General features: G+C 36.5%; 2 protein-coding genes and 1 pseudogene across 6 annotated transcripts in view; 2 read left to right on the forward strand and 1 right to left on the reverse strand.

The window, feature by feature from the left end:
* Positions 1–26,671, reverse strand: part of RNF13 (ring finger protein 13) — a 165,894-nt gene that overhangs the window by 16,824 nt on the left and 122,399 nt on the right. For all 4 annotated transcript variants that reach the window (XM_010356844.2, XM_030928876.1, XM_030928867.1 and 1 more), the window contains exon 8: positions 21,961–22,054. In XM_010356844.2, coding sequence (XP_010355146.1) covers positions 21,961–22,054 — 94 coding nt within the window. The remainder of the gene's footprint in view (positions 1–21,960; positions 22,055–26,671) is intronic.
* Positions 2,909–3,647, forward strand: LOC104657102 (nucleophosmin-like). 2 transcript variants are annotated; one of them, XM_030928887.1, is made up of 2 exons: positions 2,909–3,514; positions 3,599–3,647. In XM_030928887.1, the coding sequence occupies exons 1-2, from the start codon at positions 2,958–2,960 to the stop codon at positions 3,645–3,647; spliced, it is 606 nt and encodes a 201-aa protein (XP_030784747.1). In that variant the 5' UTR covers positions 2,909–2,957. The 2 variants fall into 2 exon arrangements, with proteins under 2 accessions (XP_030784747.1, XP_030784744.1); XM_030928884.1 differs by having other exon boundaries at positions 2,909–3,639.
* On the forward strand, positions 26,056–26,144 carry LOC115892106 (annotated as a pseudogene).

A 26,671-nucleotide genomic window follows, 5' to 3' on the forward strand; every position in this document is an offset into this window, starting at 1 on the left:
AGGAGGTCTATCCAGAGCAATTAGACAAGAAAATGAAATAGAAAACATACAGATTGGAAAATTAGTAAAATTAATTCCCTTCACAGATGACATGTTCCATAAAAACTGTTAAAATCAGTAAATTCAGCAAAGTTACAGGATGCAAAAGCAAAATTCAAAAATTGCATTTCTAAACACTAACAATCAATTCACAAAGGAAATTATCCCTCAACCAAAGGACTTGTAAAAAAAAAAAAAAAAAAAAAGGAAATTAAGAAAACAATTCCACTTACTATCGCAACAAAAAGGATAAAATACTTAGGAATAAGCTCAACTAAGAAGGTAAAAGGTTTCCACACTACAAACTGAACACTGCCACAAGAAAATCAAAGAAGACAGAAATAAACAGAAAGATATTCCAGGCTCATAGATTAAAAGACTTAACATTGTCAAACTATCCATGCTACCCACAGTGATCTACAGATTCAATGTAATCCTTATCAAAATACTGATGACATTTTTTTGCAGAAACAGAAAAAAAGCATCCTAAAATTCTCAAGGGACTATAAATAGCCAAAACAATCTTGAAAAAGAACAAAATTGGAAAACTCATACTCCCTGATTTCAAAACATCCTACACAGCAACTGTAATTAAGATGATATGGTACTAGATATATACACCAATGTAACATAATTTACAGCCTAGGAATAAACCCTTGTATATATGGCCAAATGACTTTTGACAAGGATGCCAAGATGACACAGTGAATAAAGGACAGTCTCCTTAACAAATGGTACTGGGAAAACTGGGATATCCACATGCCTAAATAAATAGATAAATAAATAAAATAAGTTGGACCTTAACCTACACCTTACATAAAATTAACTCAAAAGGGATTAAAGACCTAAATATAAGGCCTAAAACTATGAAACTCCTAGAAAAAACTATAGGGTATAGGGGAAAAACTTCAGGATACTGGATTTGAGAATTATGTCTTGGAAGTGACACCATAAGCACAGGCAACAAAAGAAAAAAAAATAGACAAATGGGACTACGAGAAACTTTTGTGCATAAACAGACATGATCGACAGAGTGAAAGGGCAACTTACAAACTGGGCAAAAATAACTGCAACTCATGTATCTGATTTGGGGTTAATATCCAGACTATATAAAGAACTTCTACAACTCAACAGTAAAAAATGCAAAACAAAAACCTAATTTAAAAATGAGAAAATGACTTGAATAGAAAATTCTCCAAAGAAGATATACGAATAGCCAATAAATACTTGAAAAGATGCTTATCATCACTAATCATCATGGAAATGCAAATTAAAACAATGAGACATCAACTCATACTCACTAGAATGGCCACTATCAAAAGAGCAGAATGTAAGTGTCGAGCATGTGGAGAGCCCTTGTGCACTGGTGATGGGAATGTAAAATGGTGCAGGTAGTACAGAGAGCAAGCAGTAAGGAGATACTTCTAAAATTCAAAATACAATTAGAATATGATTCAGCAATCCCACTTCTGGATATATATCCAAAAAGAATTCAAAGCAGGATCTTAAAGATAAATTTTCACCCATGTTCACAAAAGCATTATTTATAGTAGACAAGGGGTAGAGTGGAAACAATCCAAATGTCTATTGACAATGAATGGAAAAGGAAAGGAAAAGGAAAAATGGTATATCCATAAAATGGAGTATTATGAAATTTTTTTTTTTTAAAAAAGAATATTGTGTCATATGCCACAACACAGGTGAACCATTAGGGCATTATGCTAAGTAAAACATGCCAGTTGCAAAAGAACAAATACTGTATGAGTCCACTCATATGAAGTATCTAAAGTAGTCAAATTGTAGAGAAGAAACAGCAAAAATGTGGTTAGCAAGGGCTGGAGAGAGGAGAATGAGGGAACTGAGTTAGTGTTTAGTGGGTACAAAGTCCTTATTAAGTGTTAAACGATGAAAAAATTCTAGAGATCGGTTGCACGATAATGTAAATATACTTAACACTATTGAACTGTACACTTAAAAATGGCTAAGATTGTAAATTTATTATGTGTTTTTTACCACAATAAAAAATGCAAGCAAAAAAAAGGTGAAGAAAAAATAAAAACTTTTATAAACACAATTTGAGGTAATTTTTGCCCACAGAACTGACTTGCAAGAAATGTTAAAATAAGTTCTTTAAAGAGAAGAAAAATGATATAGGTCAAAATCTTAGATCTACATAAAGAAAGGAAAAGTCCTGGAAAAGAAATAAGTAAAAGTAAAATAAAAACTTCTACTTTTCTTATTCTTATTTGATTTTACTTGTGAACAAACAAATAATTCATTCAAAATAATAACTAGTAATATATTCAATTATACTATTAATGTATAACATATATAAGTGAAATGAATAACAGCAATGATATAAGGGAGGGTAGAAATTAGGAATATTTTGTTATTATTAGGAACTTGCACTACCCACAAAGAAGTATAGTGTTATTTGAGAGTCAAATTGGATTAGTTGTAAATGTATAATGCAAACTCTAGGGCAACCACTAAAAAACAAACACACACACACACACACACACACACACACACACACAAATAACATTAATATGCTAAGAAAGGAAAGTGGAATCATATGAAATGCTTAATTAAAACCACAAATGGTGAAAAAAGATTGAAGCAGAAAAACAGAAACGGGGCAACAAATACAGAACAATGACAAATATAATAGATATTAACTCAACTATATTCATAATCACTTTAAATATCTATGTCCTAAATATGGTAATTAAAAGACAGATTGTCAGAGTGGATCAGATCAAAAAATAAGACCAGCTAGATTTTGTTGAAAAGAAACCCACTTTAAATACGAAGACACATACCCTGGCGTGATTCCCGTCCTGCGTGGCTGTTCTCTGGGGCAGTAGTCGTTTATCTCTGTTCACCTTCTCTCCCACCTAAGTGCATGCCACCACCCCATGGAAGATTTGATGGACATGAACATGAGCCCCCTGAGGCCCCAGAACTATCTTTTCAGTTGTGAACAAAAGGCCAACAAAGATTATCACTTTAAGGTGGATAATGATGAAAATGAGCACCAGTTATCTTTAAGAACAGTCAGTTCAGGAACTGGTGCAAAGGATAAATTGCATATTGTTGAAGCAGAGGCAATGAATTATGAAGGCAGTCCAATTAAAGCAACACTGGCAACTTTGAAAATGTCTGTACAGCCAATGGTTTCCCCTGGGGGCCTTGAAATAACACCACCAGTGATCTTACGGTTGGAGTGTGCTTCAGGGCCAGTGCATATTAGTGGACAGCACTTAGTAGCTGCGGAGGAAGATGCAGAGTTAGAAGATGAAGAGGAGGAGGATGTGAAACTCTTAAGTTTATCTGGAAAGCGATCTGCCCCAGGAGGTGGTAGAAAGATTCCACAGAAAAAAGTACAACTTGCTGCTGATGAAGATGATGATGATGAAAATGACGATGATGATGGTTTTGATGATGAGGAAACTGAAGAAAAAGTGCCAGTGAGGAAATCTATACGAGATACTCCAGCCAAAAATGCACAAAAGACAAATCAGAATGGAAAAGACTGAAAACCATCAACACCAAGATCAAAAGGACAAGAATCTTTCAGAAAACAGGAAAAAACTCCTAAAACATGAAAAGGACCTAGTTCTGTAGAAGATATTAAAATGCAAGCAGTTCATCAATTTTGTGAAGAATTCTTCCGGGTGACTGACCAGGAAGCTATTCAAAATCTGGCAGTGGAGGAAGTCTCTTTAGGAAAATAGTTTAAACAATTTGTTAAAAATGTTCCATCTTATTTCAATTCTGTAATAGTTGATATCTGGCTGTCCTTTTTATAATGCAGAGTGAGAACTTTCCCTACTGTGTTTGATAAATGTTGTCCAGGCTCTATTGCCAAAAATGTGTTGTACAAAATGCTTGTTTAGTTTTTAAAGATGGAACTCCACCATTTGCTTGGTTTTTAGTATGTATGGAATGTTATGATAGGACATAGTAGTAGTGGTGGTCAGACATGGAAGTGGTGGGGAGGCAAAAATATACAGTGAAATAAAACTCAGTATTTTAACAAAGTAAAAAAAAAGTAAGATACATAGATTAAAAGTAAAGAGATTGACAAAAATATCATGCTAACACTAATCCAAAAAATGTGGGAGTAAGCATATTTTCAGACAGAGCAGACATCAGTGCAAGAAAAATCATCACAAAGAGAGGCATTACATAATAACAAAGGGATCAATTCTCAAAAAAAAAAAAAAAAAAAAAATATGGCCAGGCACGGTGGCTCATGCCTGTAATCCCAGCACTTTTGGGGCTGGTGGATCACTTGAGGTCAGAAGTTCGAGACCAGCCTGGCCCAATATAGTGAAACCCCGTCTCTACTAAAAGATACAAAAATTAGCCGGGCATGATGGTCCTTGCCTATAGTCCCAGCTACTTGGGAGGCTGAAGGAGGAGAATTGTTTGAACCTAGAAGGCAGAGGCTGCAGGGAGCCGAGATCACACCACTGCACTCCAGCCTGGGCAACAGAGTGAGACTCTGTCTCAAAATAAATAAATAAAAAATTTTAAAAATTATATATATATATATAAAAACAGTATTTAATGTGTATGCACCTAATAGACTGCCAAAATATATAAGGCAAAAACTGCATAGAACTGCAAGGAGAAACAGATGAATCTGCTATTATAGTTAGAGACATCAATACCCCTCTATCTGAAATAGATCCAGCAGGCAGAAAAGGAAGTAAGGTCACAGCTGAACTCAACAGCACCAGTCAACTGGATTTAATTGACGTACACACTACTTCATCATCCAACAAGAAGCAGAATATACATTCCTTTCCAGCTCACATGGAACATTCATCCACTGAGAGACCACATTCTGGGACATAAAGTATACTTTAACAAATTTTTTTAAAAACTAAGAATCTTACAATATTACCATGCAGACCACAATGGAGTTAAACTAGGAACATATAAATACAGATAGCTGGAAAATTCCAAAACATGTGGAGATTAGAAAACACACTTCTGAATAACAAGTAGGTCAAAGAAGAAATCTCAAGATAAATTTTAAAATGTTTTGAGCTAAGTGAAAATAAAAATACAACATATCAGAATTTGTAAAATGTAGTGATGTTACCAAAATGGCAGAGTAGAAGCAATCTGAGTTGATTTTTCCATACAGAAAATGAAAAACAACTATAGAGTGACAACATTATCAGCACTAATATTCCAGAACTCAAAACTGAGGCTGTGACAATCCTTGGTGGCACAAAGAAAAGAAAAATTATGAGCAGAAGAGAGAATGGACTTCTCTGTCCAGGATGCCCCTCCCTTAAGTTATTAGGCACTGAGTAAAAAAGTCTCCAAGACTTATGGTTCCTATCCTGGAGAAAACTGAGACTGAGGTAGAGAGCCAGTTTCCTCACTGTCTAAAGTTACTATGCAGGAAAGCTGTTCCTGCCTCAACCCACAGGAAGCATTACTAGTGCCTGTTGGGAGAAAATCTGAAGACAGCTATGGACAAACGTGGAAGTAGGGCTAGCAACTCCAGCAAAGGAAACTTGGGGCTGTTCTTTATCTCAGCCAAAGGAGATGCCAAATCAGAGGGACAGTGGATCAGCAGCAGTAGGAAGCACCTTCCACGGGTCTTCTGGGCACAAACTCCCAGCTAATTCCCTTCCCCACCAACCCCAGCCAGGGAATCCCCTTTGGAACATCCCCTAACCCTAGATGGTCAGTGTTCTGAACTTCTGTGAAAGCCAAGCAAACCTGGGCTTAGGGTGCCATCTAGTGCTGACAAGAAGGCAGTGATCTAAGTCTAAGAGAATGCAACAAACCATACCTGAAAGACCAAGCAAAGGCAAACAGCAAAAACTAGAATAAATAACAAATAAATGTGAAGACATAAATGTACATCTGTAAGAAACAACATCAAACAGGGAAGCACGACCTTCCCAAATTTACAAAGCAAGGAGCCAGTGACACCCTACCAACCTGAGATGAAGATGTGTAAGTTCTCTGATCAAGAATTCAAAATGGCAATTTTGGAGAAACCTGGGGAACTCCAAGATAGCAGAGTAAAACACTTTAGAAACTTACCAGAAAAATTTAACAAAGAGATTTAAAAAATTAAAAAAATAGAAATCCTGGAACTGTGAAATACATTGGCTGAACTAAAAATGCATGAGAGGGTTTTGACAGAACTAATTAAGCAGAAGAAAGAATCAGTGAACTCAAAGACAATTTGAAAATACATAAAGAGAGGAGACATAGGAGAATAAAAAGGAAGAACACATATAATATCTAGAAAATAGCCTAAAAAGAGCAAATTTAAGAGTCATTGGCCTTCAAGACAAAGTTAAGAAAGAGCAAGGGGTAGAGAGCTTATTCAAAGAAATAATAACCGAAAACTTTCCAGATCTATAGAAAGATAAATATCCAGGCACAGGAAGGCCAAAGATTACCAAACAGATTAAACCCCAATAAGACTATCCCAAGGCATACAATCATCAAATTCTCAAAAGTCAAAAACAAAAAGAGGAGCATAAAAGCAGGAAAAAAAGAAGCATAATATAAGAGCTCTAATTCATCTGTTAATGGACATCCAGTAGCAACCATACATGCCTGAAGGGAGTGGGATGACATATTAAAAAGCTAAAGGAAAAAAAAAAAAAAACTGCCAACTGAGAATACTGTCCCCAGCAAAGCTATCCTTCGACCATAAATGAGAGATAATGACTTTTGAAAACAAACAAAAGCTGAAGGAATTCATCTTATAAAAAATGTCAAAGGTAGTCCTTCAGTCTGGAACAAAAGGATACTAACATGCAACAAGAAAATATCTGAAGTTATAAAAGCCATTGGTAAAAGTATACAAATTTACAATACTCTAATATTATAACTGTGGTATCTCTAGTATGAAGGCTAAATCTACCAAAACAAAAACTATGACTATCTGTTAAAAGTCAGGCAATATAAAAAGATGTAAATTGTGTCAACAAGAGGTCAAAATGTGTGTCGGGGGATGAAATTACAATGTAAAGTTTTTTGTCTTTTTCTTTGTGATCAACATTGAGTTCTCATATATTCAAAATAACTTATTATTTTTGTAAGCCTCATAGTAGCCACAAAGCAAAACACCTATAATAGGTAACACTAAAAATAAACAGCAAGGAATTAAAACATACTACCAGAGAAATTTGCACAATCATAAAGAAAGATGAAAGAGAAAGAAAGAAAAGAAAGTAAAAGAAGAGTTACAAAACAACCAGAAAACAAACAACAAAATGACAGGAGTAAGTTCTCACCTACCAATAATAACAATGTAAATGAACTAAATGTCCTAATTAAAAGACAAAGAGTGATTAAATGAATAGAAAAACAGAACCCAATGATCTGCTGCCGGTAAGAAACTCACTTTACCTATAAAGACACATAGACTGAAAGTAAAGGGGTAGAAAAAGATATTCCATGCAATTAGAAAACAAAAAAGAGCAATAATAGCTATATTTATATCAGATAAACATCAAACACTATAAAAAGAGACAAAAAACATCACTATATAATGATAACTGTCATTTACAGAACACTTCATCCAACTCTGTGAAATATACATTCTTCTCATCAGCACATGGAACATTCCCCAGGACAGATCACATTAGGAGAAAAAACAAGTCTCAGCAAACTCAAAAAAGTCAAAATCATATGGAGCATCTTTTTGACCACACCAGAATAAAATTACATTTTTATTCTTTTTTAAAGAGGAACTTTGGACCAAGTGTGGTGGTTCATGCCTGTAATCCCAGCAATCTGGGAGGCTGAGGCAGGCAGATCACTTGAGTCCAGGAGTTCGAGACCAGCCTTGGGCAACATGGTAAAACCTCATCTCTACGAAAAAATTAGCTGGGTGTGGTAGTACATGCCTGACCTCCTAGCTACTTGGGAGGTTGATACTGCACTGAGCTGAGATTGTGCAACTGCACTTCAGCTTTGGGCAAAAGAGTGAGACACTGTCTCAGAAAAAAAAAAGGGGGGGGGGGAACTTTGAAAACTATAAATATGTGAAAATTAAACATGCTCCTGAATAAAAAAAAATGGGTCAATAAAGAAATTAAAAAGGAAATATAAAAATTTTTTTGAGCTAATGAAAATGGAAACACAGCACATCAAAATCTATGGGACAAGCAAAAGCAATGCTAAGTAGGAAGTTCATAGCAATAAGCATCTCCATCAAAAAAGGAGAACACCTTCATATAAACAACTGAACCATCCACCTCAAGGAACTAGAAAAACAAGAATAAACAAAATCTAAAATTAGTAGAAAGAAATAATACAGATCAGAGCAGAAATAAAATTCAGACTGAAAAAATACAAAAGATAACTGAAAGAAAAAATTGTTTTTTGAAAAGATAAAGTCAACATACCTTTCGCTAGACTAACAAAAAAACAAGAGAAAACACTCAAAGTATAAATGAAACAAAAACATTACAATCAATATAGTAGAAATATAATGATCATTAGAGATTTTATGAATAATTATATGCCAACAAATTAGATAACCTAGAAAAAATGGACAAATTCATAGAAATGTAGCACCTATCGAGACTGAACCATAAAGAAAAAGAAAGTCTGCACAGACCAATAGCAAGTAATTAAACTGAAACAGTAATTAAAAGTCTCCCATCAAAGAAAAGCCCAGGACTGGATGCCTTCACTGCTGAAAACTACCAAACCGGAAAGGAAGAAGTCAAATTCACCTTGTTCACAGACGACATGATTGTATATTTTAAAAACCAAAGAAAACTCTATCAAGAAACTGTTAGAGGCTGGGCATGGGGGCTCACGCCTGTAATCCTAACACTTTGGGAGGCTGGGGCAGGTGGATCACTTGAGGTCAGGAGTTCGAAACCAGACTGGCCACATGGTGAAACCCCATCTCTACTAAAAATACAAAAATTAGCTGGGCATGGTGGTGGGTACCTGCTACTTGGGAGGCCGAGGAAGGAGAATTGCTTGAACCTGGGAGGCAGAGGTTGCAGTGAGCCAAGATCTTACCACTGCACTCCAGCCTAGGTGACAAAGCTAGACTCCATCTCAAAAAAAAAAAGAACAAAGAAAAAGAAAAGAAACGTTAGAACTAATTGCAAATTCAGTACAGTTGCAGGATATAAAATCAACATATAAAAATCAGTATCATTTGTATATGTCAAGGGCAAACAATCTGAAAAATAAATCAAGAAAGTAATCTCATTTACAATAGCTACTCTGGAGAGTGCAAGCTGTAATCCTTGGTGGCTTCCATGTGGTATTAAGGCTGTAGGTGTGCAGCATTCAAAAGAATACAAGTGGGCTGTGAACCAACCATTTTTGATTAACATTACTAAAAGAGAGCCAAGTGCTAATATCTAAGACAATTAAAAAAAAAAAAAAAAAGCCTCAAAAGTCAGCCCCTCCCATCACAAGCCCAGAGGCCTAGGAGGAAAGAATGGTTTAGTGGGTCAGGCCTGGGGAGCCACTGCCCTGCACCATCTTAAGAGGCTGCTCCCTGCATCCTGGCTGCTCCAGCTCCAGCCTCAGCTCCAAAGGGACCCTGGTACAGTTTGGGACACTGCTCTGGAGAGCACAAGCTATAATCCTTGGTGGCTTCCATGTGGTATTAAGGCTGTAGGTGTGCAGCATTCAAAAGAAAAGGCGGCTTGCCAGGTTCCAATCTAGATTTCAGAGGATGTATTAGAAAGCCTGGGTCCCAGGCAGAAGTCTGTCACAGGACGTAGCCCCCAGACAGAAACTCTGCTAATGCAGTATTGAGGGGAAACGTGAGGTTGGATCCCCAACACAGACTCCCTACCAGGACAGTCTAGTGAAGCTATGGAAACCGGGCTGCTACCGTCCAGACCCAAGAAGGGTAGAGCCACCAGCAGCTTGCACCCTCAGCATTGAAAAGGCATAGACACCAGACTCCAACCTGTGAGAGCCACAGGGATGGAGCATCCCAAGGCCTTGGGATCCCACCCCTTGCACCAGTGTCCTTGAATGTGGGACACAGAGTCAAAGATTATGTTGGAGCTTTAAAGTTTAATGTCTGCCCTGCTAGGTTTCAGACCTGTGTGGGGCCTATTTCCCTTTCTTTTGGCCAATTCCTCCCTTTTGGAATGCGAATGTTTACCTAATACTTGCACCACCATTGTATCTTGGAAGTTAAGAATTTGTTTTTGATTTTATGGGCTAATAGGTGGAAGGAAATGTGTCTTGAGTCTCAGATGAGACTTTAGACTTTGGATTTTTGAGTTGATGCCAGAATGAGTTATGACTTTGGATACTATTGGGAAGAGATGACTGTATTGTACGATGCAAGAGGAACATGTGACGTGGCGGGAGAAAGGCGACCACCCCGTACACTGCTGGTGGGAATATAAATTAGTATGGCTACTAGGCAAAACAGTATTGAGGTTCCTCAAAAAAGTAAAAATGAAACTACCATATGACCCAGCAATCCCATTGCTGGATATGTGTCCAAAAGAAAGGAAAATCAGTATATTGAAGAGATACCTGTACTTCCATGTTTACTGCAGCACTATTCACAATAGCCAAGATATGGAATCAACCTCAGTATCTATCAATGGATGAATGGATAAAGAAAATGTGGTATATACACACAATGGAATACTATTCAGCCATAAAAAAAAAAAAAAACCCTGTTATTTGCAGCAACATGGATAGAACTAGAGGACATGATGCCAAGTGACAGAAGCCAAGCCCAGAAAGACAAATATCCCATGTTCTCACTCGTATGTGGGAACTAAGAAAACTGATCTGATGGAGGTAGAGAGCAAACTAGTGGTTACCAGATGCTGGGAAGGGTGGAAGCGGGTAGTGAAGAGAGGCTGGCTACTGGGTACAAAAACAGAAGGAATAAGTTCTAGTTTTTGATAGTATGGTGAGACAACTATAGTTAACAATAAAGTTATATATTTCAAATAGCTAGATGAGAAGCTTTGAATTATTCCCAACACATACACAAAAATGATCATTGCTTGGGGTGATGAATATCCCAATTATCCTGATTTGGTCATTACATATTGTATGCACATATCAAAATATAACATGTATGCCATAAATATGTACAACTATTATATATAATTAAAAAATTGTAAAATGCAATGAAAGCAGTGCAGGGAAATTTATAGCACTAAATATATATATTAGAAAAGAAGAAAAGAGCTAAAATCAATAATCTAAGCTTTACCTTTAAGAAACTAGAAACAGAGCAAATTAAATTCAAAGTAAGCAGAAAAAAAGAAATAAAAATTGAACAAATCAATGCAAGTAAAAGCAGAAAATCAGGCTGGGTGTGGTGGCTCATGCCTGTAATCCCAGCACTTTGGGAGGCCAAAGTGGGAGGATCACTTGAGGACAGGAATTCAGACCTGGCAACATAGTGAGACCCTGTCTCTAAAGAAATAAAATTAAAAAAGTAGCCGGGCACAGTGGTACACACCTGTAGTTCCAGTTACTTGGAAGGCTGAGGTGGAAGGGTTGGTTGAGCCTGGGAAGTCAAGGCTGCAGTCAGCCATGGTTGTGCCACTGCACTCCAGCCTAGGTGACAGAGTGAGACCTTGTCTCAAACACACACACACACACACACACACACACACACACACACACACAACCAAAAAACACCAGAAATTCAATACAGAAAGTCAACAAAACCAAAATATTGTTCTTTGAAAAGATCAACGAAATCAATATCTAGCTAGGTGAACCAAGAAAAAGAGACAAAAGACACAAATTATTAATATCAAAAATTTTAGAAAAGGGGTCATCACTATTCATCCTATGAATATAAAAACAATAATAAAGGAATACTAAACAATTCTATGCCTACAAATCTGGTAACAGATAAAATGTACCAATTACTCAGAAAGGCACAATCTGCCAAAAGCCACACAAAAAGAAATATACAATCTGAATAGGCCTAGGTCTATTAAAGAACCCAAACCAATAACTAATAACCTTCCAAAACATCAGACACCATATCCAGATAGGTTCGCTAGTGAATTCTGCCAAACACTCAGGAAAGAAATTACCCGAATTCTTTACAATTTCTTCCAGAAAACAGCAGAGGGTATACTTCATAACTCATTCTGTGAAGCCAGTTATTATTCAAATCTCACAACTAGGCAAAGACATCACAAGAAAGGAAAACTACTGACTAGCAACTATCATGAATATAGATGATAAATCCTAAACAAAATTAGAAAACTGAATATCAGTATATAAAAAATTATACACCATGACCAAGCAGGATTCCCAACTCGATTTATAAATTCAATGCAATCCCAATCAAAATCTCAGCAATTTATTTTTTTGGGTAACAAACTAGTTCACAAGTACATATGGAAAGGCAAAAGACCAAAACAGCCAACATCATACTGAAGAAACAAAGTCAACGAACTGACACTACCCAATGTTAAGACTTACTGTAAAGTAATCAGCCGGCACGGTGGCTCACACCTGTAATCCCAGCACTTTGGAAGGCAGAGCTAGGCGGATCACTTGAGGTCAGGAGTTCGAGACCAGCCTAGCAACATGGTGAAACCCCGTCTCTACTAAAAATACAAAAAAAATTAGCCAGGCATGTGGCACATGCCTGTACTCCCAGCTACACGGGAGGCTGAGGCAGGAGAACTGCATGAACCTGGGAGGCAGAGGTTGCAATGAGCTGAGATTGCACCTCTGCATGCCAGCCTGGGCAACACAGCAATACTCCATCTCAGAACAAAACAAAACAAAAGTACAGTAATCAAGGTGGTGTGGTACTGGTGAAAGAATAAACAGATAAATGGGACAGAATAGAGATTCCAGAAAAAGACTCACACAAATATAGTCAACTGCCCTCTAACAGTGGAGCAAAGGTGATTCAAGGGAGAAAGGACAGTCTTTTCAACAAATAATGCTGGAACAAGTAGATTTCAACATGCCAAAAAAATGAACCTATATAGTAGGGGACTTCATCAACTTGATAAAGGGCATTTATTAAAAACAACAACAACGACTGACAGCTAAAATACTCACTGGTGAAGGACTCCAAGTTTTTGCTTTAAAATCAGAAAGAAAGTAGAATGGCCACTTTCACCACTGTTATTCAATATTGTACTGTAAGTTCTAGAAGCAGTTATACAAGAAAATGAAATAAATCCATGTTGGAAAGAAGGAAGTAAAACTACACCTATTCACAGATGACATGATCTGTGATATGGTTTGGCTGTGTCTCCACCCAAAATCTCATCTTGAATTATAATACACATAATCCCCACATGTCAGGGGCAGGACTAGGTGGAGGTATTGGATCATGGGGGCAGTTTCCCCCATGCTGTTTTCATGACAGTGAGTGTCACGAGATCTGATGGTTTTATAAGCATCTGGTATTTCCCCTGCTTGCCCTCATTCCATCCTATGAAGAAGATGTCTGCTTCTCCTTTGCCTTCCACCATGATTATAAGTTTCCCAAGGCTTCTCCAGCAATGTGGAACTGTGAGTAAATTAAACCTTTCATTTATAAATTACCCAGTCCTGGGTATTTCCTATAGTAGTGTGAGAACAGGCTAATACAATCTGCTATATAGGAAATCCCCAAGAATCCACAAGAAAGCTACCAGCGCTATATACAAATTCATCAAACTTGTAGGTTGTAAGATCAATGCATAAAAATCAGTTGCGTTTCTCCATACCAGCAATGAAAAATCCATAAAAGAAATTTAGAAAGGAATTCTATTTATAATAGTATCTAAAATAATAAAATACCTAGAAATAAATCTAAGGAGATTAAAGACTTATAGACTGAAAATTACATGACACTCCTGAAGGAAATTAAAGAAGACATCAATAAATGGAAAAGCATCCCATATTCATGGATTGGAAGACTTAATATTGTTAAGATGTCAAGACTACCCAAAGCAATCTACAAATTTAGCACAATCCCTATCAAAATTCTAATAACTTTTTTGCAAAAATAGAAAGTTCTATCCTCAAATTATTCTCAAGTTATTAGGGAATTGCAAAGGACCCTGAATAGCTAAAATACTGAAAAAGAACAACAAATGTAGTGGACTCACAATTCTTAGTTTCAAAACTTACTACAAAACTAGAGTAATCAAAATAGTGTGGGACTGGCATAAGGATAATCATATAGACCAAAGGAATGTACCTGAGAGTCCATAAATAAAATCATACATCTATGGCCAATTTATTTTTGATGAGAGTGCCAAGATATTCAATGAGAAAACAGTCTCTTCAACAAATGGTGCTGGGATAACTGGATTTCCACATACAAAAAAATAAGCCGGGAGCCCTACCTCATATTTACTATATATAAAAATGAACTCTAAATTGATAAAAGACCTAAATATAAGCTAAAACCATAAAACTCTGAAGAAAACATAGGGGTAAATCTTTATGATCTTGGATTTAGCAATGTATTCTTAGATATGACATCATAAGGTAAACTGGACTTAATCAAAATTTAAACTTTTTATTTCTGCAAAAAAGTTCTTGGAATTTTGATAGGAATTGTGCTGAATTTGTAGAATACTTTGGGTAGTCTTGATATCTTAACAATATTAAGTCTTCCAATCCATGAATGTGGGATGCTTTTCCATTTATTGAGGTATTCTTTAATATCCTTCATAAGAAAAAAAAAAAAAAGTTTTTGCTGATGCTTCATATCATAAGCACAAAAAAAAGAAAACAGGTAAATTGGACTACATCAAAATTTGAAACTTCTGTACATAAAAGGACATTATCAAGAAAGTGACAACTGACAGAATGGGAAAAATATTTGCAAATCATGTTATCTAGAATATACAAAGAACTCCTATAACTCAAGAACAAAATGATAAACCACCCAATTGAAAATGAGCAAAGTACTTGAACAGATAATTTGCCCAAGGAAATATACAAGTGGACAATAAGCACAAAAGACGCTCAACATCATTAGTCAGTAGGGAAATGCAAATAAAACCACATTAAGGTACCACTTCATACCCATTAGGATAGCTATATTAAAACAAAAGAACAGAATACAGCAAGTGTTGACAAGGATGTGGCGAAATACGAACCCTTGAGCATTGCTGCTGAGAATGTAAAATGGTACAGTAACTGTGGAAGACAGTATCCAGGTTCCTCATAAAGTTACACAATATCACTCCTTGGTATATACCCAAAATAATTGAATCCATGGACTCAAACAGATACTTTTTTTATCAATGTTCATTGCAGCATTATTTACAATAGCCAAAAGGTGTAACCAATTCGTATTCACTAATAAGAATAAATAAACAAAATGTGGTAAAAATACACAACAGACTATTATTCAGCCAGAAAAAGTAAAGACATTCTGATATATGCTACAACATGGATAATCCTTGAAAACATTACGGTAAGTGAAATAAGTCAGAAACAGGACAAATATCAGGTAATTCCACTTACGTGATGTACCTACATAGTCGAATTCAGAGACAGTAAGTAGAATGGTAGATGCCAGTGGCTAAGGGGAAGTGGAAATGGGGAGTTACTGTTTAACAGGTACAGAGCTTCAGTTTGGGAAGATAAAGAGGTCTGGAGATGGATGGTGGTGATGGTTGCATAACAACGTGAAGGTACTTCAAAATGATTAAAATGGTAAATTTTATGCTGTGTGTATTCTGCTACAATAAAAAATACAATCTTTTTTTTTTTGTGCATATACTTGGAGGTGGGGTGGCCATGGCAAGTCGATTTTTACCTTTAAGTGGAAAGGCAAAGTGTTAAACATAGGTAAACACTATTGAAAAAAACCAAAGTGGGAAGACTAGCTCTATTAGGTCTTACCATAAACCTACTGTAACTGAAACAGTGTGATACTGATACACGGTTAAACAATAAAACCAAGAGAAATCCAGAAACAAACCCACACACATCTGGACCTTAATTTACATCAGAAGTGACACTGTAGAACAGTGTATTTTCAATAATTAGCTTTGGAACAATTGGATACCCTTATATAAAATATCAAACTGGAAAAAAACTCAAATTGGACTCCAATTTTACACAATCAATTCATGTGGATTAAACACAAAAGACAAAAATATAAAGCTTTCAGAAGGTAATATAAAATAACATCTGTATGATCTTGGGATAGAAAACGTTCCCTAGGCCGGGCGCGGTGGCTCAAGCCTGTAATCCCAGCACTTTGGGAGGCCGAGACGGGCGGATCACGAGGTCAGGAGATCGAGACCATCCTGGCTAATACAGTGAAATCCCGTCTCTACTAAAAAATACAAAAAACTAGCCGCGCGACGAGGCGGGCGCCTGTAGTCCCAGCTACTTGGGAGGCTGAGACAGGAGAATGGCGTGAACCCAGGAGGCGGAGCTTGCAGTGAGCTGAGATCCGGCCACTGCACTCCAGCCTGGGCGGCAAAGCAAGACTCCCTCTCAAAAAAATAAAAAAAATAAAAATAAAAAAACGTTCTCTAAAAACATGGAAGAGGCTGGGCACAGTAGCTCATGCCTGTAATCCCAGCACTTCGGGAGGCCAAGGTGGGCGGATCATGATGTCAGGAGATCGAGATCATCCTGGCTAACATGGCGAAACCCTGTCTCTACTAAAAATACAAAAAATGAGCCAGGCATGGTGGCGGGTGCATGTAGTCCCAGCTACTCAGGAGGGTGACGCAAGAGAATAGTGTGAACCTGGGAGGCAGAGCTTGCAGTGAGCCAAGATCACGCCACTCCACTCCAGCCTGGGGGACAGAGGGAGACTCTGTCTCAAAAAAACAAATCAAATCAAAACAAACAAAACAAAAATAGAAGAACACTACCATGAAAATCAAGAATTTTGGTCCATAAACTAGAAAAAGACAGTTAAAACACACAAAATTATTGAAGAACTAAATTGCCATACACTACACTTCCAGAGGGGCTTGTAGGAACATATAAAGAATTCCTCCCACATATGGAACAGACACATGGGCATATATCATGAAAGGTACTTCGTGAAAGTGAAAATCCAACTGGCAAATAATGTGAACAGATATTTAACCTCATTGCTAGAAGGGAAATAAAAAGTAAAACAGCAATGAGTTATAAACCCACCAGAATGGCTAAGATTTAAAAGTCCTTCAGTACAAAGTATTGGATAAATACATGGAACAACAGGAACTCCTACACACTGTTGGTGAGAGTAGAAACTGGTACCATCAATCCCTTTGGAAATGATTTTGCATTATCCAATAAAATTGAAAATAGGTATATACTATGATCAAATTAATCTACTTCTAGGTATACATACTAAAGAAATTCATGGACATATGCAGCAGGATATATGTACAAGTATATTCTCAAAAGTATGGTTTATAATAGCCCTAAACTGAAAAAAAATGAACGTCAATTAACAGTAAAGTGGATAAGTAAAATCTTTAAAAGACAGAATGAAAGTAAATGAACTATACCTACATGCAATAAAGTGTATAAATTTCATTAAAAAATTAATAAGAGGTAAGAAAAATATAATTCAAAAATAGGCAAAATTAAGCCAACTGTTTAGGTATGCATTCATATGTGGTACAATTTGAGAAAGGCAGTGAGATTATCATAAGCCAGGATAGTCATTACCTCCAGAGGACAAGAAAGGATTATTTATCTAGAAGGGAACATAATAGCTCCTAGGGTGGTAGTAATGTTCTATCTCTTGAACTGGATAGTTCTAGAAATATGTATCCTACATACTCTTCTGTATAAATGTTATACTTCACATTTTGAAAAAAGTGATGATAAAACACCACTCCATAGAGAAAAACAGTTATGCTGATGGGTTCATAATGGGTTCAGGCTGCCAAGCAACCATATTATATTTCCCTAGTCCATTCCTCCTCCTACTCTCCTGGAATAATAGTATTTTATACCTCTGTTCTTAAAAGCTCCAATACCTCCTCCTCTGTCCTCACCCTCAGTTGGTGATTTCCTAAGCAACTGAGAGGAATGAAAGCAAAGAACATTTCCACAGACACACCACTACAAATACCCACCTATTGTGATTTTTCACCCACATATTCTACTTTCCCTTAGCTCAAGTCTCTATGATACTACCTAAGGCCAGTCCGCCTTTTTGTGCAAGAGATCCAATTTCCTCTTGCCTTCTCAAGAACACTACAGGAACTCTCCCATCTGTCACCTACATCATCAATTTCCTTTAGCAAACAAACATGCTGTTATTTCTTGACTCAACTTCCCCTACCAGCTATGACCCCATTTCTTTGCTCCTGTTTTTTAGTTAAACTTCTTTAAAAAATTATCTCCAATTCTTCTCTTTCCATTCTCTCTTAAATCTACTACAATCAGATTTTTGGCCTGACCACTCTGTCAACTGCTCATCAAGATTATCAGTAGTCTCTAATGGTTAATACTGAGCTCTCATCTTACGTATGTTCAGGAGCACTGACACAGGTTAGCATTCTTTGCTCCCTGATAGATTTGCATCACTGGGTTTCTGGTAAATCATGCTCTCCTGATTTTCTTCCTGTGTAATTGGTCACACCTTCTCAGTTTCCACTGCTGCCACTTCTGATTCCTCTTCTACTTAATGATGGTATGCCCCACAGTGTCTTTGGTATTCTTCTATCTGTACTCACTCTCTTGGTAATCTCATCCAGTCTACTGATATAAATATATTTTCGTGGCAGTATTTCCAGTTCAGACCTCTGTCTTAAACTCCAGACTCATTTCTAACATCTAATAGACATCTGAAATTCCATTATGTTCAATACCAACCTTCCAATTTCCCTGCTAAAACCTGCTCTTTCATACATTAACCATCCTTATTTCTATTTAAGGACTTTCCTTAAATAGACCATCCATTTTGTTGTTCAGACCAAAAAATCTGGAGTCATCCTTGTCTCCTCTCCCAATATCTAGTCCATCAGTAAATTCAGTATATTCCATCTCCAGATATAGCCAGTATTTGAAGATTTCTTCTCCTCCACTGATAATCAGCCCAAGCCACATTTATATCACACCTGAATTACTACAATAACTTTCCTGTCTGTTCTCTCTGTCTACACCCTTTGCCCTCTAATAACCTATTCTTAATATGCCAGCAGAAGGATCCTTTTAACAGTTAACTGAGACATTCTCTCTCTCCTCTGTTCAAAATCCTACTATAGCTACCCATCTTACTCAGAGGAAAAGCCAATGACATGCATTCCCTTTAAACCCAGGACAATATCACCATTTTTTAAACTTTTTTTTTTTTTTTTGAGATGGAGTCTTGCTCTGTCACCAGGCTGGACTGCAGTGCAGTGATCTTGGCTCACTGCAACCTCTGCCTCCCAGGTTCAAGTGACTCCCCTGCCTCAGCCTCCTGAGTAGCTAGTACTATGGCTAATTTTTTTGTATTTTAGTAGAGACGGGGTTTCATCATGTTGGCCAGGATGGTCTCAATCTCCTGACCTCGTGATCCCTCTGCCTCGGACTCCCTAAGTGCTGGGATTACAGGTGTGAGTCACCGCGCCCAGCCTTTTTAAACATATTTTTAACACACAAAATGAAGCCTAAAAAAGTAATTCCTAATCTTCAAACTAGTTCTGGTCTATGTAGAAATCTTAACTAATCCAAGCTGGGCCCAGGGGCACATGCCTATAGTCTTAGCTACGTGAGAAGCTGAGGTGGGATGATCACTTGAGCCTAGGAGTTCAAGCTCAGCCTGAGCAACCCAGTGAGATGAGACCCCATCTCTTAAAAACAAAACAAAACAAAAAAACTGTTAACTAATCCACACTGTATAATAATGTAAATCACTGTATAATGATAATGTAAATGTAAAATGCAGTGCATTTTTAGAAATGTCTATTCATTATTTTAACATGATGTTCTTTTTCCTCCTTTTTTGTTGTTAAGTGTTCTGTTTTTTAAATGTTAATGGTAAATGGCAGGTTTATAAAACATTTTATTATTTGAAAAATGAAAATGTGGCAGAACTATGTTTTATTGTCTTTTTCTCTATTTTCTCCCTCCACTCCCTACACTTTTTCACTGCTGAATTAAAAAACAGAATACTTTTGCTCGTATATGAAAATGAAGTCTGGGAAGTGCTAGCCAAAAGGATTTATCAAGTAGATATCTGCACTAAAAGATCACTAAACCACAGAGAAACTATACTATAGGGGAAACTTACATTGGCTATGGTATTATAGTCACACCTCTCCTGTAGTTCTGTCAATACTGGCTATGTGATATTAAAATTCCTAATGTCCCTGACCCTATTTTTCCTCATCTATAAAGGGAAAATAATAATAGTATATAGTTCATAAAAGTATGAAAATTAAGATGATATATATAAGTGATGATATATAACAGCTACCTATGTGTTTAATTAATACAACACTATACAGTGTTATACCATGGGAGACAGAATAGGAGGAAGGTAAGTGGGAGGAGTCCACCTGGTGCAGAAAAATATTTTATCCACTGACATTGTTTAGAACTAGAATAGGAGGAAGGTAAGTGGGAGTAATCCACCTGGTGCAGAAAAATATTTTATCCACTGACATTGTTTAGAACTAATGACACATGGTGATAATATTTATAAGCATTTTGGTTGGTTTAATTATTGTTTTTAAATTCTCTGCAGACTGTGCATCCCTCTTCTGCCTTCACTAGGTCATCACAGCAAAAGATCATCTCTCACATTCATTCTTAACTGAAAGTCTACTCAGCGTTAGGCAGAGTTTATGGTAGGGACACAGAAGGTAGTACAAGAGTATAGTCTTAAAAAGTCAGAAAACAGGCCGGGCACAGTGGCTTACACCTGCAATCCCAGCACTTTGGTAGGCTGAGGTGGGTGAATCATGAGGTCAGGAGTCCAAGACGAGCCTGGCCAAGATGGTGAAACCCCGTCTCTACTAAAAATACAAACATTAGCCAGGTGTGGTGGCAGGGACCTATAATCCCAGCTACTTAGGAGGCTGAAGCAGGAGAATCGCTTGAACCTGGGGGGTGGAGGTTGCAGTGAGCCAAGACTGCGCCACTGCACTCCAGCCTGGGTGACAGAGTGAGACTCTGTCTCAAAAAAAAAAAAAAAAAAAAAAAAAAAAAAAAAAAAAAAAACCAGGAAAAAACAGATGCTGGAGAGGATGTGGAGAAACAGAAATCTGTTGTTTTCTCAGGAAACAACAGATGCTGAAGAGGATGTGGAGAAATAGGAATGCTTTTACACTGTTGGTGGGTGTGCAAATTAGTTCAACCATTGTGGAAGACAGTGTGGCAATTCCTCAAGGATCTAGAACTAGAAATACCATTTGATCCAGCAATTCCATTTGTGAGTATATACCCAAAGGCGTATAAATCATGCTACTATAAAGACACATGCACACGAATGTGTATTGTGGCACTATTCACAATAGCAAAGACTTGGAACCAACCCCAATGTTCATCAATAATAGACTGGACAAAGAAAATGTGGCACATATACACCATGGAATACTATACAGCCATAAAAAAAAAAAGATGAGGTCATGTCCTTTGCAGGGACATGGATGAAGCTGGAAACCATCATTCTCAGCAAAATATCACAAGGACAGAAAACCAAACACTGCATGTTCTCACTCTTAAGTGGAAGGTGAACAATGAGAACACATGGACACAGGGAGGGGAACATCACATACCAGGGCCTGTTGGGGGGTGGGGGCTGGGGGAGGGATAGCTTTAGGAGAAATACCTAATGTAAATGACGAGTTGATGGGTGCAGCAAACCAACATGGCACATGTATACCTACGTAACAAACCTGCACGTTGCACACGTGTACCCTAGAACTTAAAGTATAATAATTTAAAAAAAAATTTTTTAAAGAGTATAGTCATCCTGCAGTCTTAAATAAACTAAAGACAATTATTTAGAAAACAAATACTTACCTTTCTTGAATTTATGTACTGGAAGTTTCTTAAGTTGATCTTTACGAAGTCTGTTTCTTCTAGCTCTATGTCTATCCTGGACAAATTTTGTGATCTCAAAATAAAAGAGTAAATAAAGGAGTCAGATATTTAATGTGCAAATAGAAAGTGACCATTAAAATAACAAATATCTTTTAAGTTTCTGGATAGCTACTGCAAATCAATTCAATTCATTTAAATTCGAACTGCAATAGTATTATTAATTAAAGCATTAAATCATATTAGTGATTAGTTAACCCATACATTAACCCTTGAATTTTTTATTAATTGATCTTGATTACCTTTGATTTACTGACAGAGACATTATAAAAAACATACAACTGTTTGCCTGCAAAAATACAAATGGTAAACTATAGATTTTATAAAGACTCCAATGGGTTAAAAAAAAAAAAAAAGAATGGGGGCCAGGCGCGGTGGCTCACGCCTGTAATCCCAGCATTTTGGGAGGCCAAGGCAGGCGGATCATGAGGTCAGGAGATCGAGACGATCCTGGCTAACAAGGTGAAACCCCATCTCTACTAAAAATATAAAAAATTATCCAGGCGCGGCAGTGGGCACCTGTAGTCCCAGCTACTCGGGAGGCTGAGGCAGGAGAATGGCGTGAACCCGGGAGGCGGAGCTTGCAGTGAGCCGAGATAGTGCCACTGCAGTCTGGCCTGAGTGACAGAGCGAGACTCCATCTCTAAATAAATAAATAAATAAATAAATAAATACAATAAAAATAAAAAAGAATGGGAAGGTTGATATTCCTATATATTACAAACTAATAAAAATTTCAAACATAACACTTATTAGTTACTGCAGAATAATGGGCAGAAATAATGCAGAACACCTTTACTACAAATATTCAGAAATGCTGGATAAAATATACAAAATATTTTAAACTATAAATTGCTATGCTTGGAAAAATAAAAAGGAATTACACAGGGCCAAAAACCAAATACCAAAAACACCTTCTGCAAAGGAAAAATTTGAATGTCAAATTTAAGAACTTCTCTGCTCAAAAGGCACTGTTAAAAAAATAAAAGACAACTGAAGCGGGAGGATTGTTTGAGGCCAGGAGATCAAGACCAGCCTGGGGAACATAGTGAGACCCCATCTCTAAAAAGAAAAAAATTAGCCTAGTGCAGTGCCGTGTGCCTGCAGTTCCAGCTACTTTGGGGGCTGAAGTGTGAGAATCATTTAAGTCCAGGATGTCAAGTCTGCAGTGATTTATGTTTGTGCCACTGTACTCCAGCCTGGGCAACAGAGTGAGAGCCTATCTCCAAAACATAACTAAATAAATGAATACATAAATAAAATTTAAAAATTAAAAATAAAGATGAGCCACAGACTGAAATAAAATATTTGCAAATTGTATACACAAGGGATTTGTATCCAGAATATATATAAAAAACTCTCAAAGTTCAATAATAAGAAAACAAGTTACCCAACAGAAAAAATGAACAAAATATTTGAAGATACTTCACCATACAAGACATACAAACAGCAAATAAGCTCTTGAAGAGATGTGCAACGTCAGTAGTCAATAGGAAAACAAAAATTCAAATCACAAATACTGTAATACACCTATTCGAGTGACTAAAATGTAAAAGACTGACTATACCAAGTGTTGGCTTGGAAGTGGAGGAACTGGCACTCTCATACACTTCTGGTGGGATTGTAAAATGGTACAACCACTTTAGAAAAGAGCTTGGCAATTTCTTATGAATCTAAACACACACTTATCCTGTGACCCAACTGTTCCACTCCTAGATATACTTACCCAATAGAAATGAAAGCATATTTCCATACAACAAATGTCCATGTCAGCTTTATTTGTAATAGCCAAAAACTAGAAACAACCCAAATGTTGATCAATAGGTAAATGAGTAAACAAATCATGGTATATTCACACAATGGAATACATCTCAGCAATAAAAAGGAATGAATAATCCATGTACTCAATAACATATATAAATCTCAAAATAATTATGGTGACAGAAAGAAGACAGATACAAAAGAGTACAGACTTTATGATTCCATTTATACAAAGCTGTAGAAAATGCAAAGCAATCTATAGTGACTAAAATCAGATTTGTAGCTGCCTGGGCATGGAGAAGGGTGGCGAGGGGAGGATGAAGGAAAAGTTGGAAGGTGCAGAAGGAAGGCATTGCCAAACTTTTTAGGGTGGTTAATATTTCATTATCTTGATTGTGGTGGTGGTGGTTTCGCAGGTATATACATACATATCTGTTACATATGTGTATGATATGTGTGATATATATGTGATATACATATGCATATGTGATATAATATGCATATAAACCTATGTCAAAACTTACCAAAGTGTACAATTTAAATATATGTAATTTATTATATCAAATCATACCTCCATAAATTTTTTTAAAGTTTAATGGTAACCACTAAAAGAAGAGCAATATAACGCAAATTTTCATATCAATAGGAAAAAGAAAGTAAAAGTTATTAATGCAAATTTACACAGAAGAAAAAACAGAATAAAAAGTAAACAACAGAAATTAATCCAAATACATGTGTGACCACAATATATGTTAAATGGATTAAATTCACCAGTATTTAAAAGGAGTGTATCACACTGTATAAGAAAAAAATTCCAATCATATGCTACTTACAAAACACAAGATTAAAACTGAATGATACATTAGGACAAAAATAAAAGTAAAAAATAAAGGGATAGGACCAGGTGCAGTGGCTCACACCTGTAATTCCAGTGCTTTGGGAGGCCAAGGCTGAAGGACTGCTTGAGCCCAGGAGTTTGAGACTAGCCTAGGCAACACAGAGAGGCCCCATTTCTACAAAAAAAAATAAAAACAATTAGCTGGGCATGGTGATGTGCGCCCCTAGTCCCAGCTACTTGGGAGGCTGAGGTGGGAGGATCACTTGAGGTTATAGTGAGCTATGATTGTGCCACTGCACTCCAGCCTGGGTGACAGAGCAAGACCCTGTATAAAATAACCAAATTAACATAAAAAATAAAATAAAGGGATAAAGATCTACCATGAAAATATTAAGCAAAAGAAGCCTAGAATATCAAGCAAAATAGAATTTAAGGAAAAAAGCATCATTAGGAGAGTCATGACAACAATAAAAACAACACCTCATCTAGAAACAAGAGTGAAATACATTCACAAGCTCAGCAACTTATAGCATAAGCATACAAAAAATTGTTAAGACTATAGACCTGTGCTGTCCAATTTTGGTAGCCACCAAGTACATGTGACTACTGAGCACCTGAAACATAGATAGTCTGAATTGGGATGTGCTGTAAGTATAAAGTAGACATCAGATTACAAAGACACTGTACAAAAAGAATGTAAAAATATCATATATTTGTATTAATTGAATGTTATATATTTTAGATTTATTGGGTTAAATATAGTATTAAAATTAATCTCATCTATTTTTTTAACCTTTTAAATTTAGCTACTAGAAAATTTAAAATTATAATAAAATGTGGCTCATAATATTGTTCTATTCTTAGCACAGCTTCAGAAAATAGAAAAAGAACGCAGAAAATTATTAACGATTGTGGTGATGGTTGCATAATTCTGCAAATAAAATTATTGAATTGTGCACTTAAATGAGTTAATTTTAAGTTACGTTAATTATATCTCAATAAAACTGTTAAAAGACTAGACAAAACAAATTCACAAGTTCGAACTAATGAACACAGAACTGCCCTTCGTGTCTTTTCACGCACAGGGAATGTTTACAAAATTTAATCAGAAAACCATGCCACAAAGGAGGTTTTTGAAAATAACCAAAGAATCCATAACATACAATGTTTTCTTACCTCAACACAACTGAATTAGAAATCAATAGGAAAAAAATACATATTTTGGAAATGTAAAACTGTACTGAAATAATTTATAAGTCACAGAACAAATCATAATGAATATCTACTTTTCTGAGGGGGTGTTATAATCAGCATGCCACCTAGATTCTAAATAACTTCAGAAATAAGACCATGAACTGGCCAGAAGGAGGAAGGTGAAACAACTAACTCACTGGAGAGAGAAACAGAACTTTTTGTACTTGTTTCAGCAACACATATACTAAAATTGGAATGATACAGAGAAGATTAGCATGACCCCTGTGCGGTGCAAGAAACAGAATTTTTTATTGAGCAATAGAATTAGGTTGCCTTAGCCACTCAGATATAGACAAAGACAACTTTGGAATGAAGTAGGCCTTCCCTTTACCCTGTCGCAGAATTGCAGAACCAGCCCTAACCCTGGAGGAGCTGAATCAACATCTATGTCCCAAAGTCAGGTTAATAACAAAACAAAGATGGTGGAGCTGAGCCAAGTGTGCCCAATTTATTCTTCCTAAATATGCCACACAGATAAGACACTTTATCTCCTCTAAGGTGGAAAGAGTAAATGGGCAGAGAAGGGCTAAGAGTTACAGTAACTGAGTTCCCCCTTCATATGGATTGAAACATTAAGAATAATAAAGAAACATCCTACATTAAAACGAAAAACTTTTAAATTTAAGTCGAATGAAAACAAGAATTTTCCTTATCAAAAGTTGTGAGTTTCAGCTAAAGTTATTGTTGTAGAAAAATTTATAACCTAAATGCATATACTAGAAAGAAAAAAATAAGCATTTGGCTGAATAAAGTAGAAAAAGAAAAGCCATACAACCAGAC

The sequence above is a fragment of the Rhinopithecus roxellana genome, chromosome 1, assembly GCF_007565055.1.
Source record: "Rhinopithecus roxellana isolate Shanxi Qingling chromosome 1, ASM756505v1, whole genome shotgun sequence".
Classification (NCBI taxonomy): Eukaryota; Metazoa; Chordata; class Mammalia; order Primates; family Cercopithecidae; genus Rhinopithecus; species Rhinopithecus roxellana.